This window comes from Trematomus bernacchii, unplaced genomic scaffold, assembly GCF_902827165.1.
Source record: "Trematomus bernacchii unplaced genomic scaffold, fTreBer1.1, whole genome shotgun sequence".
In the NCBI taxonomy this organism is placed as follows: Eukaryota; Metazoa; Chordata; class Actinopteri; order Perciformes; family Nototheniidae; genus Trematomus; species Trematomus bernacchii.
The window spans coordinates 4,595,363-4,613,803 of record NW_022987714.1 but is presented as its reverse complement, the minus strand read 5'-3'; the positions used below and the strand labels follow the sequence as shown (position 1 = coordinate 4,613,803).

The 18,441-nt window shown below is 42.4% G+C and overlaps 1 protein-coding gene across 4 annotated transcripts in view; it reads left to right on the top strand.

The window, feature by feature from the left end:
* iqsec3b (IQ motif and Sec7 domain ArfGEF 3b) overlaps positions 1–18,171 on the top strand; it is a 28,440-nt gene extending 10,269 nt beyond the window's left edge. Inside the window, exons 4-15 of one of the 4 annotated variants that reach the window (XM_034141127.1) lie at positions 263–652; positions 1,141–1,850; positions 2,493–2,654; positions 4,257–4,379; positions 8,951–9,117; positions 11,321–11,460; positions 11,607–11,738; positions 11,870–11,969; positions 13,145–13,303; positions 13,498–13,548; positions 14,426–14,472; positions 15,474–18,171. In XM_034141127.1, coding sequence (XP_033997018.1) covers positions 263–652; positions 1,141–1,850; positions 2,493–2,654; positions 4,257–4,379; positions 8,951–9,117; positions 11,321–11,460; positions 11,607–11,738; positions 11,870–11,969; positions 13,145–13,303; positions 13,498–13,548; positions 14,426–14,472; positions 15,474–15,893 — 2,601 coding nt within the window. In that variant the 3' untranslated portion in view covers positions 15,894–18,171. Of the gene's footprint in view, positions 1–262; positions 653–1,140; positions 1,851–2,492; positions 2,655–4,256; positions 4,380–8,950; positions 9,118–11,320; positions 11,461–11,606; positions 11,739–11,869; positions 11,970–13,144; positions 13,304–13,497; positions 13,591–14,425; positions 14,473–15,473 lie in introns of all 4 variants that reach the window. The other 3 variants (XM_034141126.1, XM_034141130.1, XM_034141129.1) reach the window with 3 other exon arrangements.
* Positions 18,172–18,441: the final 270 nt, after the last annotated feature.

Genomic DNA, 18,441 nt, shown 5'->3' with positions numbered 1-18,441 from the left:
CAGCAGTTTTTAAAGAGTGGACAGATAAGTAAGAAGGATACTTCTGAAAATAAAGTGTGTATGTTATTACTCAGGCTCAAATTATTTGATCCTTTGTAGATGGGAACAAAATGGCATCATGATATTTGCCTGCTGTTGGATGAATAACAAACGGCTGTGTGCTTTGCAATATGACTCTTGCGCTGTCTTCCGTGAGTTTCAGAGCCTTGTAAACATGTTTGATATTTAAACTCACTCCCCCTCACTCTCTTCCTTTCCCCAGATAGAAGACTTGGAGCAGAAATATGGAGGCCATCTCATAGCGAGGCGGGCAGCTCGTCGTATCCAAACGGCCTTCCGTCAGTACCAGCTCAGCAAAAACTTCCAGAAGATCCGTAACTCTCTGTCGGAGAGCAAGCTGCCCCGTCGGATCTCCCTGCGTCACCCCAGCCCTTCAGGCCGGAACAGGAACACAGCCCAGAGACACAGTTACAGTTTGCATCCTGGAGGAGGGCAGATACCCTTACGCTCTAAAACCCCTCCTCCTCCCCCGTGTCGCTCCACCTCTCTGCCTCCTTCTCCTGCGTCGGCCCCTGCAGCCCGTCACTCTCAAGCCCTAAATCAAAACCCTGGACAAACACTCACACAGCTGGAAGACTGCTTCTCTGACCAGGTGAGGCTTTAGTTGCAGCTCCCATTAGTTTAGTTTTAATTAGTAATGCAAGGGGGTCCAGAAAATAATACATCAAGAAGTTAAGTATTTTCTGAAACATCTCAAGGGTAAATAGTTAAGACAAATGTTTCAAATAGTCGATGGATTGCCATGAACTTTCCTTAATCCTAATGAATGTGGTGATCCCTTGACTTTTCATAGTGCCATTGTCAGGTCAACAGTTTAATTTTTCCAATTAAACCTTAACCCAAGAAAAGACTGAGGAACTTAATTTAGCTGCTTAGATTAATGAATCACCCCAACGACTTGATGGGCAGTATCTTTTCTATGGTTTACTCTGTAATCAACCAGCACATTTCTTTGCTTCCACTTGTAGACAAATAGCCACAAATAAACAACCCCATCTTGTTTCACAAAGTTCTCACACATGACTCATATCTTTTGACCTATTTTTAAATGAAGCATACTTTTTATTATTATATTTGCAGCTTCACTCCTTGGCCCAGTCAATTGATGACGCCCTTCGTGGTTGGAGTCTGTCAGAAGGGGGAGAAGGGAAGGGGCTCCTGATGGACCCCGGGGCCCTTCGGGCAGCAGCTGAGAGCGCCTGTATGCCCCGCAGTGCCAGCTCGCTGCTCATGGCCTTCAGGGACGTCACGGTTCACATCGACAGCAACAGTTCCTACACCATCTCCTCCGCCACCACCACGACCACCACCTCTCTGGGCAATGCAGGGCAGCAGGGCAGCAGGAAGACTTCGGAGAGCGGGATGAATTTTGGAGATGGCCCGTTTCCAGAGGAGCCAGAGTTTCCTGCACCTCCGCCCAGTGAGGAGCTGGAAATGGCTGATCTAGGATCCAGAAGGGGCTCTGCAGCGCCGACTCTGGGAAGAGGAGGCGTGGAGGGGGAGAGCGGCTCAGACAGACTGGGGTCCACATCCACTTCTACCTCCACCTCTATCTCCACCTCAGCCCAGTCCAACCAGCAACCTGCTCAGATTTACACCCAGTACCAGCAGTACCACTACACCCATCCTCAGCAGATCCCCGGGGGGCCGAGCCCCGAGGCCCTGCAGGCCCTGGTGGTCTCTCTGCCCAGGGACCGCTGCCAGGATCCAGCCTCCTGTCGCTCACCAACTCTCTCCACAGACACACACCGCAAACGCCTCTACCGCATCGGACTCAACCTCTTCAATGTGTGAGTGGACCAGCAACACAAATACATACTGAAACACAGGAAACCACAAAATATTCCTGCACCCTCTGGCTCAGGGTTCAAAATGCACTTATTAATGTTTGCGTCTAACAAATCTCCAACAGCACTGCAAAACTGCTCTAAGCAGCTGCTCATTAGTGTTTGCGATTGTTGGGAGGAGCTGCGGTTTCAGTGTCATCTTGTGAAGTCAATGAAAAGAAAGAGATAGAGGAGGGCGGGGGACGAAGAGAGAAAAAGTGAGAGAGATAGAAAAAAAGGAGAGAATGCAGTTGAGAGGCAGACAAGGAGGTCATGAACAATGTGAGAGCCTCTCAGAGTCTATAAATAGAGCCCACGGATGGCCTGCACTTATTATTAGTTAATACAAATTAAAGTAAATTAACTCATGTGCATCTGTGACAGTAGGTCTGACACAGAAGTCCAGAGCTAACTGATTTTGCACATGAATGCACTCTTCTTTTCCCTTTTTCTCTTTGTGTGTCCTATTCACACGTACGTACACACATACACACACACACACATATTTTCTTTCTCACTTTGCTTGAACGCACAAACACATTGCACACACGCGCTGTTTAATTCTTAACACTATGTTCTTCTCTGCTGCTGGCTATCTGCGGGCAGGAACCCAGAGAGAGGCATACACTTCCTGATCACGCGTGGTTTCGTCCCGGACACGGCCATCGGAGTGGCTCACTTCCTGCTTCAGAGGAAGGGCCTGAGCAGACAGATGATTGGAGAGTTCTTGGGGAACAGCAAGCTGCAATTCAACAGAGATGTCCTTGAGTGAGTATTCATTATATAAATACACATACACATATATATGCAGATGCATTATGAATGCACACAAATACATATACACATGTTTTCTGTTAGGTTCAAATCAAATCAAATCCCTTGGAAGTGTCGCTTTGTTTGACTCTCCCTGACTGGTAGACGCCCTCGTATACCCACGCCTTTCAAACTCCACACTTGAGAACACAGGGTTTCTATTATAACTTCATAAATTGAATTCCCAATGTTGAGAGAAATAATTTAGAAAGCTCAGCCAGAGAAGTCATTATACAAGACATTTTCCCAGCATGAGTGCTAGTCCTCCTGACAACTAAACAGACCTGAATGTATAAAATTGGCGGTTTTCCCTTTTGAGTTACCACGTTGTGAATAATTCCTCCTCCTGTATGACCCCCTTTAGTTCATCATAAAGACCCCTCTATCACCCCCCCCCCCTTATTTAACAACTTACTTTATGAGAAAAAAGAGTGCAGAAAAATGTATATTAATTATTATTTTATTTGCTATGTTTAACTAATGTAATCCCTGGATTCACCACTACTAGGGTCAGAAATGTTCTCTCTTTACTATAAAAAAGAGAGGAGATAAAATATTAAATAAGAGATTTGTTGGACTTTGACTTTAATGAATTCAGGTACTTTTAAAATATCTAAAATATAAATAGCTTTGGAACCTTACTCAACACACACACACACACACACACACACACACACACACACACACACACACACACACACACACCACACACACACACACACACACACACACACACACACACACACACACACACACACACACACACACACACACACACACACACACACACACACACACTCACTCACTTGCAGCACTAGCATGCATAAATGCAACACATCCATGAAAACAGGCATTTACTTAATGCCTTCACACTCACCCTTTTCACGTCCAACCAGTGTAGACAGAGATCCAGGATAGAGAGGCTTTTTGCTGAGGTTGTTCAAGAGACTGTAGAAATAGGTCACTGCACTGAACACACACACACACACACACACACACACACACACACACACACACACACACACACACACACACACACACACACACACACACACACATACACCCTCTATTTCTTTTACACAGACACACAGACACACAAGCATGGCCCCACACGTGCACATGCACATAAAACGCACACGCACACTTCTTCCATTGCTTCCGCCTGCCCTCAGCCTTTCAAGTACCTCTTTCTTGCCCCCCCCCCCACCCCCGCTCTTTGCATTTCATTATTTTGCCCTCTCATCCCCCTCTTTGCTTTCCTCTTATCTCCCACTGTCATCAGACCCCATTGATGTTTCCACAAAGCGTGTGCGTGTGCAAACATGTTTGTCTCTATGTGCGTCTTCCAGGTCAGTGGTTCGGTAATGGAGGTATGACTGTAAGAGGAAGATTTGCCATCAGCACTTGGGTACTCATAGTTTGCTGCACATGCACACGCTCACACACACTCGCTCACTCACCTTCTCTTTACAGTGACACACTGCAACTAAACCGAATCTCTCTCTTTTCTTTCCCCTTTGCTTTTCTTTCTTCTTCTCTTTGTCTGTCCCTCAATAGTTGTGTTGTGGATGAAATGGATTTCTCAGGCATGGAACTCGACGAAGCCCTGAGAAAGTTCCAGGCTCATGTTCGCGTTCAGGGAGAAGCACAGAAAGTGGAGAGACTCATCGAAGCCTTTAGGTGAGACTGTCAACTCGCTTACAACCAGGCCTCGCTGACTAATGGGCTCTGGCTTCACTTTATAACACAACTCAACACAACAACAGTCCATCACATGACTGAGCAGGGCTAGTAAGGGCACTCTAAACTTTTTTAAATTAATAGACCTTTTGCCTCTGGCCACCTATGCAAAAAAAAAAGCACTGACATGTAACCAGGCTCACATCTAAGGAATAAAATTGAAGTATTTTCTGATCTCATTTCCCAGCCTTGGGCCGGAGACGTTTCTAGAATGGCATACTAATAGGGCGACTGTAAAGACAAAGTGTTTAACTGGTTCTGCCAGCTCACTGCGGCATGCTCTGATGAAACCAAAGCCATGTAGAATTAACAAATTACACTGATTGCCTGTAACCTTTGACTAAACTCAGCGGTGTTAGATAGTCAGCCAATCATAGCGGTGATCTGAGCTGCAGGCAATCAGTGTGCATTACATCGGCACAAAAAAGATGCTCCATCTCATAACTTTCTCCAATGGATGACATTTTCTGGCCAAATATTCGGCCTCTCTAGGCTGATTGTATGTGCGTGACTTTTGCGTGGCCATTTCCATCTAAAATCACACATGAATATGTATGAGTCCATGTTTGGTACTCCTGAGGTTTTGGCTCAGGCTAGTTTCCTGCTCATTTAGTCAGTGCTGACTCTTGCCCTCCAGTCACTAAAATGTATGAGCCTATTTGCACATTTTAATACCAAGAGGACCTTGAAAGACCCACTGTAGCTTGCAAGCTGCCTTTGTGCATTTAAGTGGACCGTCTAGCTTAGCCTCCAACAAACTCCTGGATAGAAACCGTTTTAATGCTATTTTAACTTCTGACTGAAAGTTATTTCAGTTAAAAACAAAGTGTTCAGACAAATAGGAGCTACAATGGTTGCCTTATCCCCTGGCTACCACTGTCCTTGAGATGTCCCGGTAAAATACACAGATTGCTCCCTGGACTAAGAATGCAATGGAAATGCCATTATTGTTTTTTATTTCAGGGTTATTGGTTGCATTGCATTGTACTTTTAATCTCCCATTGTTGATCTGCTCAACAATGTCACCACCTTGTCAACTGAATTCAAGATGTCCTTCTGACACTCAGTTGCTTGTATAATTCAATGTTAGATGAGTGCAAATGTACTTCAAGTTTTGAGCATTGTGGATGCATTTCAGCATCCACAATGCGTTGTCTTTGTTTGAGCTGCTGATTTTAATTTTCACTTTTGTGGTAATGATTTCTTTTCTTAATTTCTGGTGACAAATCCCATGAAAAAAACAACTACTTCTTAGATAATTTCTTAGTAGTTTTCTAAGTGTCTCGCCCTGCCTGTGGCACCTTGCCTCAAGCCTATTGCTTCCTTTGAGTCTATTGCCAAGACAGTGTTGGACAAATTAGAATTTTGATTGCATAATGGTATCAAATGAAACGTCAAAGGATCACCAAGTTACTACAATTCACCCTGAGGGGGACATACATATCAACATTGCTGTTTCTTGACACACCAGATAGCATGGCTGATTAAAATAGGAGCAAATAGAAAGGTCAAACAACTCAAAGGTTGTGTCATGTGTCATGAAGGTGCTCGAAACGAGAAAGGCCACAAGCAATCCTCTGGCAAAAAGTTAAACACAGAGGATGCTTGTAAATGTTAAAAGCTGGGTTAAAATAACAACAATGTGTGCAGCACATACAGCCTTCTTCAGGGTGTAGTTTCTTTCTTTGTTTGCTTAAAAAACGGCTGGGCTTTGTAGTTTTACATTAAACGTTACTTTGACTAGACTAAATAGCACAAATGTTTTTTTCAGCCGCGGATTTATACACATGTGGTGCTCTGAGTATTTACTGCAGCAGGTCGGATTATCTAGGATTGACTCAAAATAAACTCCAGGTCCCTCATAATGTTCAACATCATCACCAGCCCTATGTATTACGTGTGTTATTATTCCAAGCAAGAAATAGTGAGAGGAAAGAGCAAAAGGAGCAGTCATCATGACACTTCCTCTCTCTGCCTCTGATTTGAGGGGCCAATCAGAACACCCACCGCGGTCATCAGTTAATCACATCGCACTCAATCATACGTGCTAAGCCCCTGGGTGCAGATTACAAATTCATCAGTGATCTGAGACAACACTGTAGCTGGAGCTGTGTGTATAGGTCAGAATCAAGCAGGCTTTTATCGGGACAGCCAGACATCCCATGCCATGTCTGTTATGTAACGGTTGTTATGTCATCTGTTTGAAGCGTGTTGTACTCTTGTCGTGAGTAGTTCTTTTATACGAAGCTATATTGGTGCCAGCTGGCATGCAACTTTCATATGCAGAAATGAAGATAAGAGATTGGGAGCTAGTGTTTAAATAAACTGGTTACATAAGATGGAGATCCGTGCATGAAAATGTGTGAATGAAGCACAAATACACGCACGCGCACACACACACACACACACACACACACACACACACACACACACACACACACACACACACACACACACACACACACACACACACACACACACACACACACACACACACACACACACACACACACGCACACACACACACACACACACAAACACACACGAACATGCACTTAAACACAATCTGCTTTATTTATTCACTCAGCTCACATATGCACTTACACATCAATGCACATGTCTATTAGTTTGCCTATGCACTCATACATAGAAATGTCTTTGCTCTAAGTCTTTGATGAATTTGCTGCAGATTTACATCAAGATGACAAATGGGGAGGCTTGTTTGTGCCTCTCTGTGTACTATCTATGTGCAAATGATATCTGGAGCTTTGTGGGTGCCGAGCAGGATCTGTTCTTCCTCGAACAAAGGAATTGCTACTGAACTGTGCTGCAGTCAGTACTCTGGCCTTAGATCTTGTGTTGGGGGGGTCTGGGTAAGGCTTTCTGGTTGTGCTGGTCTCAGATGTGGACTCTGGCTTGCATATGCTCTGACAACTACATAGTCCTCTGGAGAAAAGCAGCCCTCTGCATGTCTGCATCCTGCCTGGCTGCGGAGATAAAAGCCTCCCACCACTGAAATGGCCCACTGTGTAAGTGCAAGTGACAGTAAGAAAGATAGGGAGGGAGCTGTGGGGGGGAGAAAGGGTGGAAGTGAGAGTTTGTGAAGCCTGTGGGCAGCGATGGAGCAAAGCATGTCCAAATGCAGGATCTCTGGTAACAAAGCAGACTGGGCATTACCTCACCTAGGGCAGAGACATTTGTCAAATGTTTCCTGTCTCCTGTCAGTCTCATTTATGGTAGAGCTCTTCACGTCTGAGTGGAAGTTACAGTCAGCGAGTTTTTGAATCAGTCAGAATAAAAAATGATGCAGCTTGTATGCAGAGATATTGGCCTTAATGCGTCCATCCACCTGAAGGAAAAAGTCACTTTTTAAAACGTTAACAGTTTGTACTGCTCTCTCTGAACGCTGCGCTCTCTGTTTGTGTTAGTTCAATCTAAAAGGACATTTCAGGATTTGAGGGTGCAGTTGGGCACAATGACGGAGGAGGGAGCACATCATTACGTTTTGGTACATTGCTTCTGTGAGCCTGAAGATACTATGTTAGGAGGTGTTTCTAATATAATATTCAATATGTCCTCATTTATTATAAATGTGGTGGACAAAATATGTGGAACACGCCTCAGAATAAAGCATCGTGATTTTAGATGATATTAATATTAAAAGCCTCATCGAGGTAGGATTTATTGTAGGACTGTTGGAACAGACTTACTTTTGGGTGTACTTGAAAAACTGGCACCTGAGTGTGATTTCACGTCAGCGCAGCAGTAAAATCCTGCAGTTTCCTAAAATATGGTCCTCAGTTATTAAGATATTATCATATTCACTCAGTTCATGTTGTTTATGTTTTTGTTGCTGGAATTTTTCGACCCTCATATCGGTATGTTTTGAATAGGGGTCTTATCAATAATAGAATCAGAGTGGCTTGGTTGTTGTGGTGGTTTGGTAACAGTTCAATGGATGTTGTTATATTCAGTTCAGTGTGTAGATAAGGCCAACAATGATTTGTCTGGGATGCAATTTAATCTGTGAATCTAAAACCAAACAGAAGGGTATATAATATATAGGTATGCTATTTTGGTATCATACACCCAACTTGTGGTTCTAACTTGTCCATACTGAAATGTATTTTGTTGTAACAGTGATAGTAACACCAAAAGAAACAACACAGTTAGAACATACTGAATGCTGTTAACCTTACAAATGCAAAACAACTCCTCAGGATTTGAAACATATTTGTACATTCAGTTGATGTGCTACTGCTAGTTGAATGCCTTGCACTAACACTGAACCTTCATACTTAATGCTCTATTGTTTCCCTCATGCCTAGCCCCCAAACTCTTCTCTACAACTAAATATGTGAATGTTTTGATACTGCTTATGGTACTAGTTTTTTGGGTTCTTGAATAGTGGTATAATTTCCAAGTATCCAGACCAATGTGGAGACGAAGATGTGAACGAGAAATATCACATTTTTTATATATGACTCTGCTGTCCTATTTTCCCTCCACAGCCAGAGGTACTGTATGTGTAATCCTGATGTGGTGCAGCAGTTTCATAACCCTGACACCATCTTCATCCTGGCCTTCGCTGTGGTCCTCCTCAACACTGACATGTACTCCCCCAACATCAAACCCCAGCGCAAAATGGGCCTTGATGACTTCATTCGCAACCTCAGAGGTTAGTGTGTCCAAATTCATGTATGAGAGAGTTTCATATCAAAGCTGTATGAGTCATCTCAGGGATGGTGATGTGACCCTGTGAGAGAGGCGGTATTATGATGACATGTTCCTACATTTATGGCAAGTGGTTCTATGAGCAGCGAGTTTGGTTATATAATAGTAACCACATGTAGACACACATGCACATTTCGCAACATTTTCACATGATCCATCTGCGAGATATGCCACAATGATAGGGAGGACGAAAAAGAGAGCAGAGGGCAAGGGAAGTCAAAGTTTTACAACAAGCACTCTCTTATCAACCCCTCTTCAGCCTCACTATCAGGCTTTTGAGTGGCAGCTTCTTGAAGTGAAGTCAATTACTCAAAGAGGCGGCGGGTGCTTGCCTGTGCGCGCTACCATCAAGGAAACCATCAGCTGTGCAGGATGAGATTCCTGATATCCTTGACTCGAAGCTCTGCTCCAGAGGCTGTGGCATTGACCCATTTAATTAAGGCTCACTTAGCGTAGATTTAACGATATGAGCTCGGGTTTCTAGAGGCATCCCATCACCTGAGGCTCTCAAAAACGCTCTCCATCCAGCGGTTGAACAGATACATACATTTAATACAACTAGAGTTTGAAAATGAGAAGTTTGACTTTCATTCGTACCTTCAGTTAATGGAAGAGAACACCATAAAATATATTTTAATATCTTGTTTCCCATAATATCGTGCAAGTCATTTTTAATTTGTGAGCTGAAGAGGTTTCTCCACCATAACACAATGACAGCAGACATACTGGGATAAAAGCACATTTTCTCATTTAAAGCTGCAAAACCTACAATGAAATTAAGCTAATGTTGCTGAAACATCTAAAATTAAAATGATATGAGCTCACAAAGAAACTTTCAAATTGAATAATTACTAAGCGTATAATTTGGACCCCTTCTACTGTGCTGTTGCTAACCTCTCAGAGGATCCGCACTGTGAAATTCTTTAATTCACAGTGAACATCATGAATAATAAAATAATTCAAAACTAAACAAGTTTTAAATGTTTTACTAATGGTGTCTATTTTTTATTTGAATAGTTTTGGCATTGCATTGGAGTCACTGGGTCACATTACATGGAAATAACTTCCATTAGTTTCAATTAAAATAATTATGCAAAATAAATCAATTACAAATAAGTATGCAACCAATTTAACATCATCTATTTATCACCATTTACCGTAATGCGGTTGAGTCAGCATGGAGGTATTAAATAAACATTGATATTGGAACTAGTGATACTAATCTAATACACACATTTAGTCTGTTATGTGTGTACACTGGTCTTCATTCACCACGCTGGCTTTGTTAGCAGCTAACAAACAAACGGACTCCTCTGACCGAGCAACGCAACACTATTCAAGCCCATCAGCAGGAGATAGCGTTCATGTTCGCCTGCAGGGTCAAGGCCATGGATGTATGAAGAGAATGGTAGTGAGATTGAGAGGGAGGATACATCTGGATTAGGGGATTTGTATTGACTGTTGAGTTCAAATAGCACCAATCTCTTTCCAGAATCACTAACACTAAATAGATACTACACTCTTTAAAATGTCAATGTATATCAATACATCACAGGGTGTTTCCTTGGATTCCTGAAGAAATCACTGTTTTCCCTCGTGCCTCCATGGTTAACGGAGAACCTAAAAAAGGCCAAAAGCAAATCGAATCCCTGATGAATTACAGTAAATGTTGGCCAGGTTTAACAACAGCAGAACTATGTCTAAAAGTCAGATCAAAACTGTTGACACAACTCATGCAGTATAATCCGTCATATGCTCACTGCTTCACAAACACATGCATTTTCATCAAAATCTTACAGTTTAAAACACTTCTGACATAACTAAACCAATTGTTATTTTAAAAACAAAGTAGGCTGTCAGCTGGAAACATTACATCGACAACTTACAGTATGTAGATAACGTTAACTTTAATAGCTAGCTATCTACATCTTCAAATGACCACATTTATGGTGGCTGTCTGAAGTCAACAATCCATTGTACTAGTAAATGATATTGGTCAATGTGCTTTTGTTATCATTGTAAACTGCATGTGTGCCATAAGAGAATGATAAGCTTCACTCAGACATAGCAACAGTCAATAAAGGCGAAGTGCTTACCTTGATAGTGACCTGTCACACTTCTTCTGTTCTGGGCCGTCCTTCCCTAAGGTGTGGATGATGGAGCAGACATCCCCAGAGAGATGGTTGCAGGTATTTATGAAAGGATCCAACAAAGAGAGCTCCGCTCCAACGAGGACCACGTCACCTATGTGAGCCGCGTGGAGCAGTCCATCCTGGGCCTGAAAACTGTGAGTGAATTTATTGTTTGTGCTATCCCTTTTACTCTCATTTCAGAGAGCTGTCTCTACTTGTTTGTACTGTCTCCCTTTCTCTTGTGTCATGTTTTATTTTGCTGCATTCTGTCATCTCCATCTCTTTAACCATTTCTCCGTAGATCCTCGCCGTGCCCCACAGACGTCTGGTGTGCTGCTGCCGTCTGTTTGAGGTGCCTGACGCAAACAAGGCCCACAAACAGAAGCTCTCCCAGCTCCAGAGAGAGGTCTTCCTCTTCAATGACCTGCTGCTGGTGAGCAACCTATTTTCAGTGACTCACTACTATACTCTCAATACGCTCCTTAAACCACATTTTATTGTCAGTTCATACAAAATCGGATTATTATATTCACCGCTTTGTTGTTTTTTATGTCTCCACTCTAGATTCTAAAGCTGTGTCCCAAGAAGAAAACCTCAGCCTCATACACCTTCTGTAAAGCTATGGGTCTACTGGGAATGCAGTTTCACCTCTTCAGCAATGAATGTAAGATGCTTTTTTACTCTGCTGCAATTTATTCTCAGTAGTTTCAACCTGGTGCTGGAAAAATCTATAAGCCATCTACATCATTGTCTGTCAAACCCACACATTGATTGTATTGCCATAGGGCCACCATTAAAATTAAATGAACACACTCATGTCAACGAACACTTCCAGGAAATGTGCTTGCTTGCAAGAATCTAGCCTTAAAGCCTACATCTTAACACTGAACAAGACATTTTTTAGGTAACTCAAAAGTAACAATGAACTTTTATGAATTTAAGACACACTGTGAAAAGGGTGAAAGTTCTAAAACTGAAACAAGGAAGGCACCCAGAGCGACCTGGGAATCACAGGTAACCATACCCTAAAGCACACCCTGCTTTATCCTCTATTTGAACAGGAATGGGACATTAGTTTAAAAAATGAACATAAGGCTGTATCAACAAATACTTGAAACTAGCCAGTGAGACAACACACACGTCAGCATGGACTGCTATTTAACCAGATGTTTTCTGAAACCAGTGGAGCAACCTTCTTGGTATTGGATAGAAAGCAGGTTTAAGACACTTCCACACTGGCTCACTTTTCAGATCAATGAGTTACAGCCTGATACAGCACAGTGGTAATAATGGCTTAAAGCTCATTCAAATTTTAACCATGCTTAGCATGTTAGCATTCTAACCGTTGTACAGCTGAGGCTGATATGGTTGTCAGTATTTTTGCAGGTTATTGATCTTAAATCAAAGAATAAAACACATGAAGGATTTGACCTGATGAAGTCTAACGAAATTATAATAATTTATAATGTGAAGGATATGAATGCCTTTACTTGATTTAAAAGACATTAATTGAGTCATGACACTAGCATAGCTGAATGTGTTGTATGAGAAATAAATAGAAAACTACTGGCCTTCAGTGAATATGAGCATCCTAATATTTCTGCAAACCCTTTGTTGAAAATCTTCAAGAAACCATTGCTGCCAACAGAAAAATAATTTGGTCATTAAGCTCAAAGCATGAGTTTTTGCAGGTATTCTTAGCACCATTTTGTGAAGTTAAACTGAAGTTTAAAAGATCAACAACTAAATATTTCGAAGAACCTGTATCCTATTTTGAAATCAAAGTCATGGTGAAAGCAATTCCTTTTTCTCTTTGAAACCTTGTTGTTGTCTCATCAGACTACGCCCATGGCATCACCATGCTGAGCCCGTTTACCTCAGAGAAGAAGCAGCTGGTGAGTTTCTGCTCCCCGAGCGGAGAAGAGCTCAGGAAGTTTGCAGAGGAGCTCCGAGAGGCGATCACAGAGGTCAATGAGATGGAGCAGATACACATCCAGTGTAAGTGCAGCACTCACACCTCAGCATATGCACGTGTTAACAGATACATACTGTATATTATGACTAGAAAAAGAGATTTTATTAACAACAATACTTTTTTCCTGGTAAATAATTTGTTCACAAATATGTATATACATGTCAATATATATGCATAGTATATAGTGGCTGGTTGCAATCTCCTATTTGTGTTACAGGGGAGTTGGAGCGGCAACAAGGCATCCAGCCACACAGCATACACACCAATGGTGGGCAAGTGGACACACACACAGGACATGGCTCACCCTCAGGTGCTGGTTTTGCTCGTGCAGCATAAAATTCATAACACCGCATTCATTACTCATAACAATGCATACATTACTCAAGGCAATGTATAAAAATAGGACAACTTCATGGAAGATGGGTGCATGAATAATCCAACAACAGCGAATATGAACATGAAAAAGGAATACATTATGCTTATATTGTTTAACTTTTCTCTAATTGTGGCTTTTTTAATGGGTTTGTTCCCCTAAAAACAACAAATTGCAGTATTTGCATTACTCTATGTTCCCAGGTTAATGGTTTTTGTATGGATTAAACACCCAAGACACAACATGTTAATTAGTGAGCTTTAGAGTTGCTGGTTTCAAGGATTTTGTAAAAACTGCATATAGTTTGCTGAATCCTTCTGTTTGCTGCCTTAATGCTTAGCTGAGTTGTTCCCACACTGAAAAAACAGATTTTTAATTAAATGTATTTTTAATTAAATGTATGATGTCAACAGATGTCACATAACTGTATTATGTTGAAAGCAATAATATTAAGTTAAAAATACAAAATATTAGGTTCAACCTAATATAATTGCTTTTAACATACCTAATACAGTTATGTGAAAATTGAAGTCAACGGTTCAGTTTTTTCAGTGCATGAGTGAGTATTTACCAGACAGACATGACAGAAGTATTAATGTGATTCATCCAACCCTGAGGAATAAAGCAAACAGGTATATTCCTAAAATGCTAAACTCTTCCTTTATAAAAAGTGACTGCCACCTGTGCAAAGTACTGATTTAGAATTTTAACATTCTGTTCATGAACCTTTAATCTCCCGTTGACTTACAAATAGACGCCTTTCTCCCCACAGGCCAACAGGATGTGTACGATAAAACTGGCAACAACAACACAGTAGAGGTAAGTGCTAAGCCACTCTTGCCTCCCTCAGGTAAGTGCATGTGTCCCCTGCTATGTGGGTGTGGTTCTGTCTGTCTGTGTCTGTGTCTGTGTGTTTGCGTGTGTGAATGAGCGACTAGATAGGGACTCATCCTGGAAAAAAAGTTTGCTTTATGCTTTGCTTTAAAAGAGCTCGGCCTCAGGCACATCCCCACTTTGCAGGCACAGATACAAAGGCCGCTGAGAGGAGTGTGCAATAGTGGCGCTCCAAACTATCTCTCTGTGTGCCTCGTGAGTGGATCAGCAGCCACTCTACTTGCTATACAGCATCCCTTCTTTCATCAGCTGCTGCTGCCAGCCTTACTGTATAAGCCTTTGCAAGCCACCATAAGCCTGGCTGGCTCCTAGAATACCATCTAAAGCACAAAGCCAGATAAGCGTGATAGTGTTAAGAGTCTGAGTGTGTGTGGGCGGGGGAATGTCTGTGAAACCAGCCCTTATTTTAACTCAGCATACAGTCATAGAGGCTGTTTACCCCTTTCCAATTTCCTCTGTTTCTATCCTTTCCATTCTTTCCTCTCTCCCCTGCCTCTCAGTCAGTCCTTTAGAGTTGTACATTAGTGTGTTAGGGAGACACTACGCCCTCGGTGCCACCTCTCCTTTCCTGACACTCCCTTAAACTTTTAGCTTCTCATTCTGCCACTCATTTACCATGTTCGCACACCCACACACACATCAAAATCAAAACGTTCACGTCATGACCTCTGACCAAAATCTCTTCTTATCCCGTTACCCTTTTCTGTTTCTGGGCTGGTGTGTGTAAAACATTTTTGAGAGAAAGTGTAAATCATGTAAATAAACATGATTGGGAGAAAAGAGAGACGTGTGTATTTTGCATGCGCTCGCTCTGCATACCAACCTGCATGCCTGCATGCCCATGTGCGTAACACACCAGAGGGCTGCGTAGAGGCTGCGTTCAGGCTGGTAACTCCTCATGCGTTCTCTGACTGTTCCTAAACTAGGTGTCAATTCACAACAGGCTGCAGACCTATCAACTGAGCCCGCCCAGCATTGAGTCCCTGCCTCTGGCCCTGACCGCGCCCCCCGCCCTGCTCAGCCCCATGCAGCCTGGAGACCTCCGCCCAGAAACACTCATCCAGTGCCAGCAGATAGTGAAGGTGATCGTGGTGGACCAGAGCGGGCGGGGGCGGATGGAGGCCTTCCTCAGCCAAGGCCCAGCCACACATCAGCTCATACAGTCAGCCATGTCCACGCCTGTGCATGTCAGAGAGGGGGACGGCCCCCAGCCTCCTCTGCCGCCTCCCCCTCCACCTTACAACCACCCCCACCAGTTCTGTCCCCCTGACTCACCCATGCCCCTCCACCACACCATGCCTCTCATGCGCAGGCGCAACTCCAGCGGCTCCCGCAGCATCGTCTAAGAGGCTCCTCTATGAACCCTGGGGGCCGGACTTGAGCCCCTCACTCACACAGCGACACACACATGCTGGAGCGCTAGCCAACTCCCTTTGAGTGGTCAGATTAAAGCATTGCTAAAAAAAAGTGAGGAATATACTGCGTAAGTCGGAAAAAATGACAAAGGAAAAGGACTTTATTCAGAGTCCTGACTCAGTGGTGGCTTTTTTGAACATGGACTAGATTTGATGCCATTTCGAAAGACAGCTTTTCTCCTTTCTTTTGTCACCCGGTAGCTGATGGTGTTGTCTGTCTAGATTTCACACTCTTCAAAAGATCTTGTGACTTTGCATTTTTAAAATGTCACCTATCCAACAAATGTGTCTGAGAGCTATAACTGTGAAACCAGGGAGCCAGATCAGAAGAGCAAACCGGCAGTCCTGAGAGGAAAAGGGAGGGCTTGAAATATGGATACAAGTTTTTTTGTGCTCTCTTTCAGGATATTGATGTTAAGTTCTCACCCTTTTTTTTGGTCTTTGGTTTAGATCGAATTAGTTTAGAGTCATTTCAGCAGAGCTAATGTAGCTTCTCACTGCAATGCTTTTTTTTTCTCATGTCTGCACAGTAGTGTCAGCATATTTGTTTCCTTTATTTCCTAGTGAACAGTTAATGATTGGGTGACGAAATATGCCAAGAAAAAGGTAAAAAGCTCTAGCATCTCCACCCTGCCGTGTGCAGTAAAGGGCAGTAAGCTATGATGTTGCTACTCACTCAATTAACCTAAAACCTGATGACAATCATACTTTTTTGTGTTTCATTGTTGTTTGTTTTCCTAAACTTGTGTATGCAGATATGTTCACAGTGGTGTGTGAGTGCCCTGATTCTGTTTGCCCTCACACAGCTCAGGAGAGGATTTGCTGCACTGCAACATGTAATATCGGAGAGCAGCGTGTGTGTTCAGTCTGCTTACTCATGGGCAGCAGGGAGTGGGACTGGTAATTAATCCAAAACAAGACTAAAACAGCCAGATCAAGCCTTTCTCCTTCGGTATATTTGCTTGTAATGGGTTACCTAGTGTGAACATTGCTGTTACCTTGGGATTTAGGCAATATCTGTGCCTAAAAAACTCTCTTTAGTTTAAAAATGAACACAAATTGCTCCACACAAGGCAGACCAAGGTCACCATCACTCCCCTCTCACAAATTATATTTTTCCTTGCACAGTGAAAATGTTATATAAACAGAGATGCATTCATATACTGAATGTTAATCAGGGGAAAACTGAAGATGTCCATGGAATATTTATTGATTTCATCATCAGGTTGTCTTTCCAGGGTCGATGGTTCGAGCCAGTTTGTAAAGCAGATCGCAAATCATCCAACTGAGACACACCAAACACGTCTTGTACCTTTTGCACCACAGAATATATTGGATATATTGTAAATAGATGATATAGATTTATTCTAAAAAAGTGATTGGTTTGCCCAGTGTGTGTATCTACGTATGTATTTGTACAGAGAATAATCTAGTTTAAAAAAAGAGGATATAATAGCTATTATAATTATTATTTCTATGATTATTATATTTATTATCATTATGATTATTATTCACATCAGGGGTTGTCCTAAATCCTACCGCTGCGAGAGACAGGAAACAGGCAGCTTTAATAGAATAAACTCCAGTTTCCATGGTAACACATGCTATATTAATGCAGATACACATTTATCATGAAATTATACCGTGTCATATTATTATAGATTATTAAGAGATGGCTGTGTCACCTGTTAAGGTGTGTAAAGGGCTATGCTGTATTGGTGAATATGTGCAGTAAATACACACACACACACATACACAAATGCTGCCAAAGCAACAGCAAATCCAGCGTATATTTACCTTAGAAACTGCTTGATTTCTTAAGTCAGCACTCTTTGTTTACTATAAACTCGGACTGACTTGTACAAAAAGCATGATATTGTTTTTATTTTTATTTACAGGGAATTGATTATATGTTTGTATCATAATTGTTCCGGGCATGTTGGGTTGATTGATGTCATCTTCTCCCCCCTCTCTCTACTTCCTCCCTCCTTTCTGCCCCACCCCTTACCATCAACCCCTGCCTTCTCTATGGTTGTCATGGAGACGCACCAATCTGCATCCTCACTGTGGAGCACTGTCATTAATCTTTGCACCCTCACAATATTTCTAAAAAGGGAGATTTCTTAAAGATCAACATGTTTACTAATGGAATATTTCTTATTTTTTCTGTTCTAAGAGAATGAAAGAATAAAGTAGTTTTTACTCTCTGCCCTGGACTGTTTGATGTGATGTGTGTGTGTGTGTGTGTGTGTGTGTGTGTGTGTGTGAGAGTGTGTGTTGACAGCCAAATTGTCTCCATGTCTGCTTCTGTGCCCCCCCCTCGGCCTCTCTAATGAATGTGCTCCAGGTGTCTGAGGAGGACGGCTGAATGAAGGAGCTTATGGGAAATCAGTCTGCAGGTGTTCCTGTCCACCCAGCACAGCGGGTCTAGACTCATTCATTAACAGAGGAGAAAACAGTATTGAAACCGACTTGTACC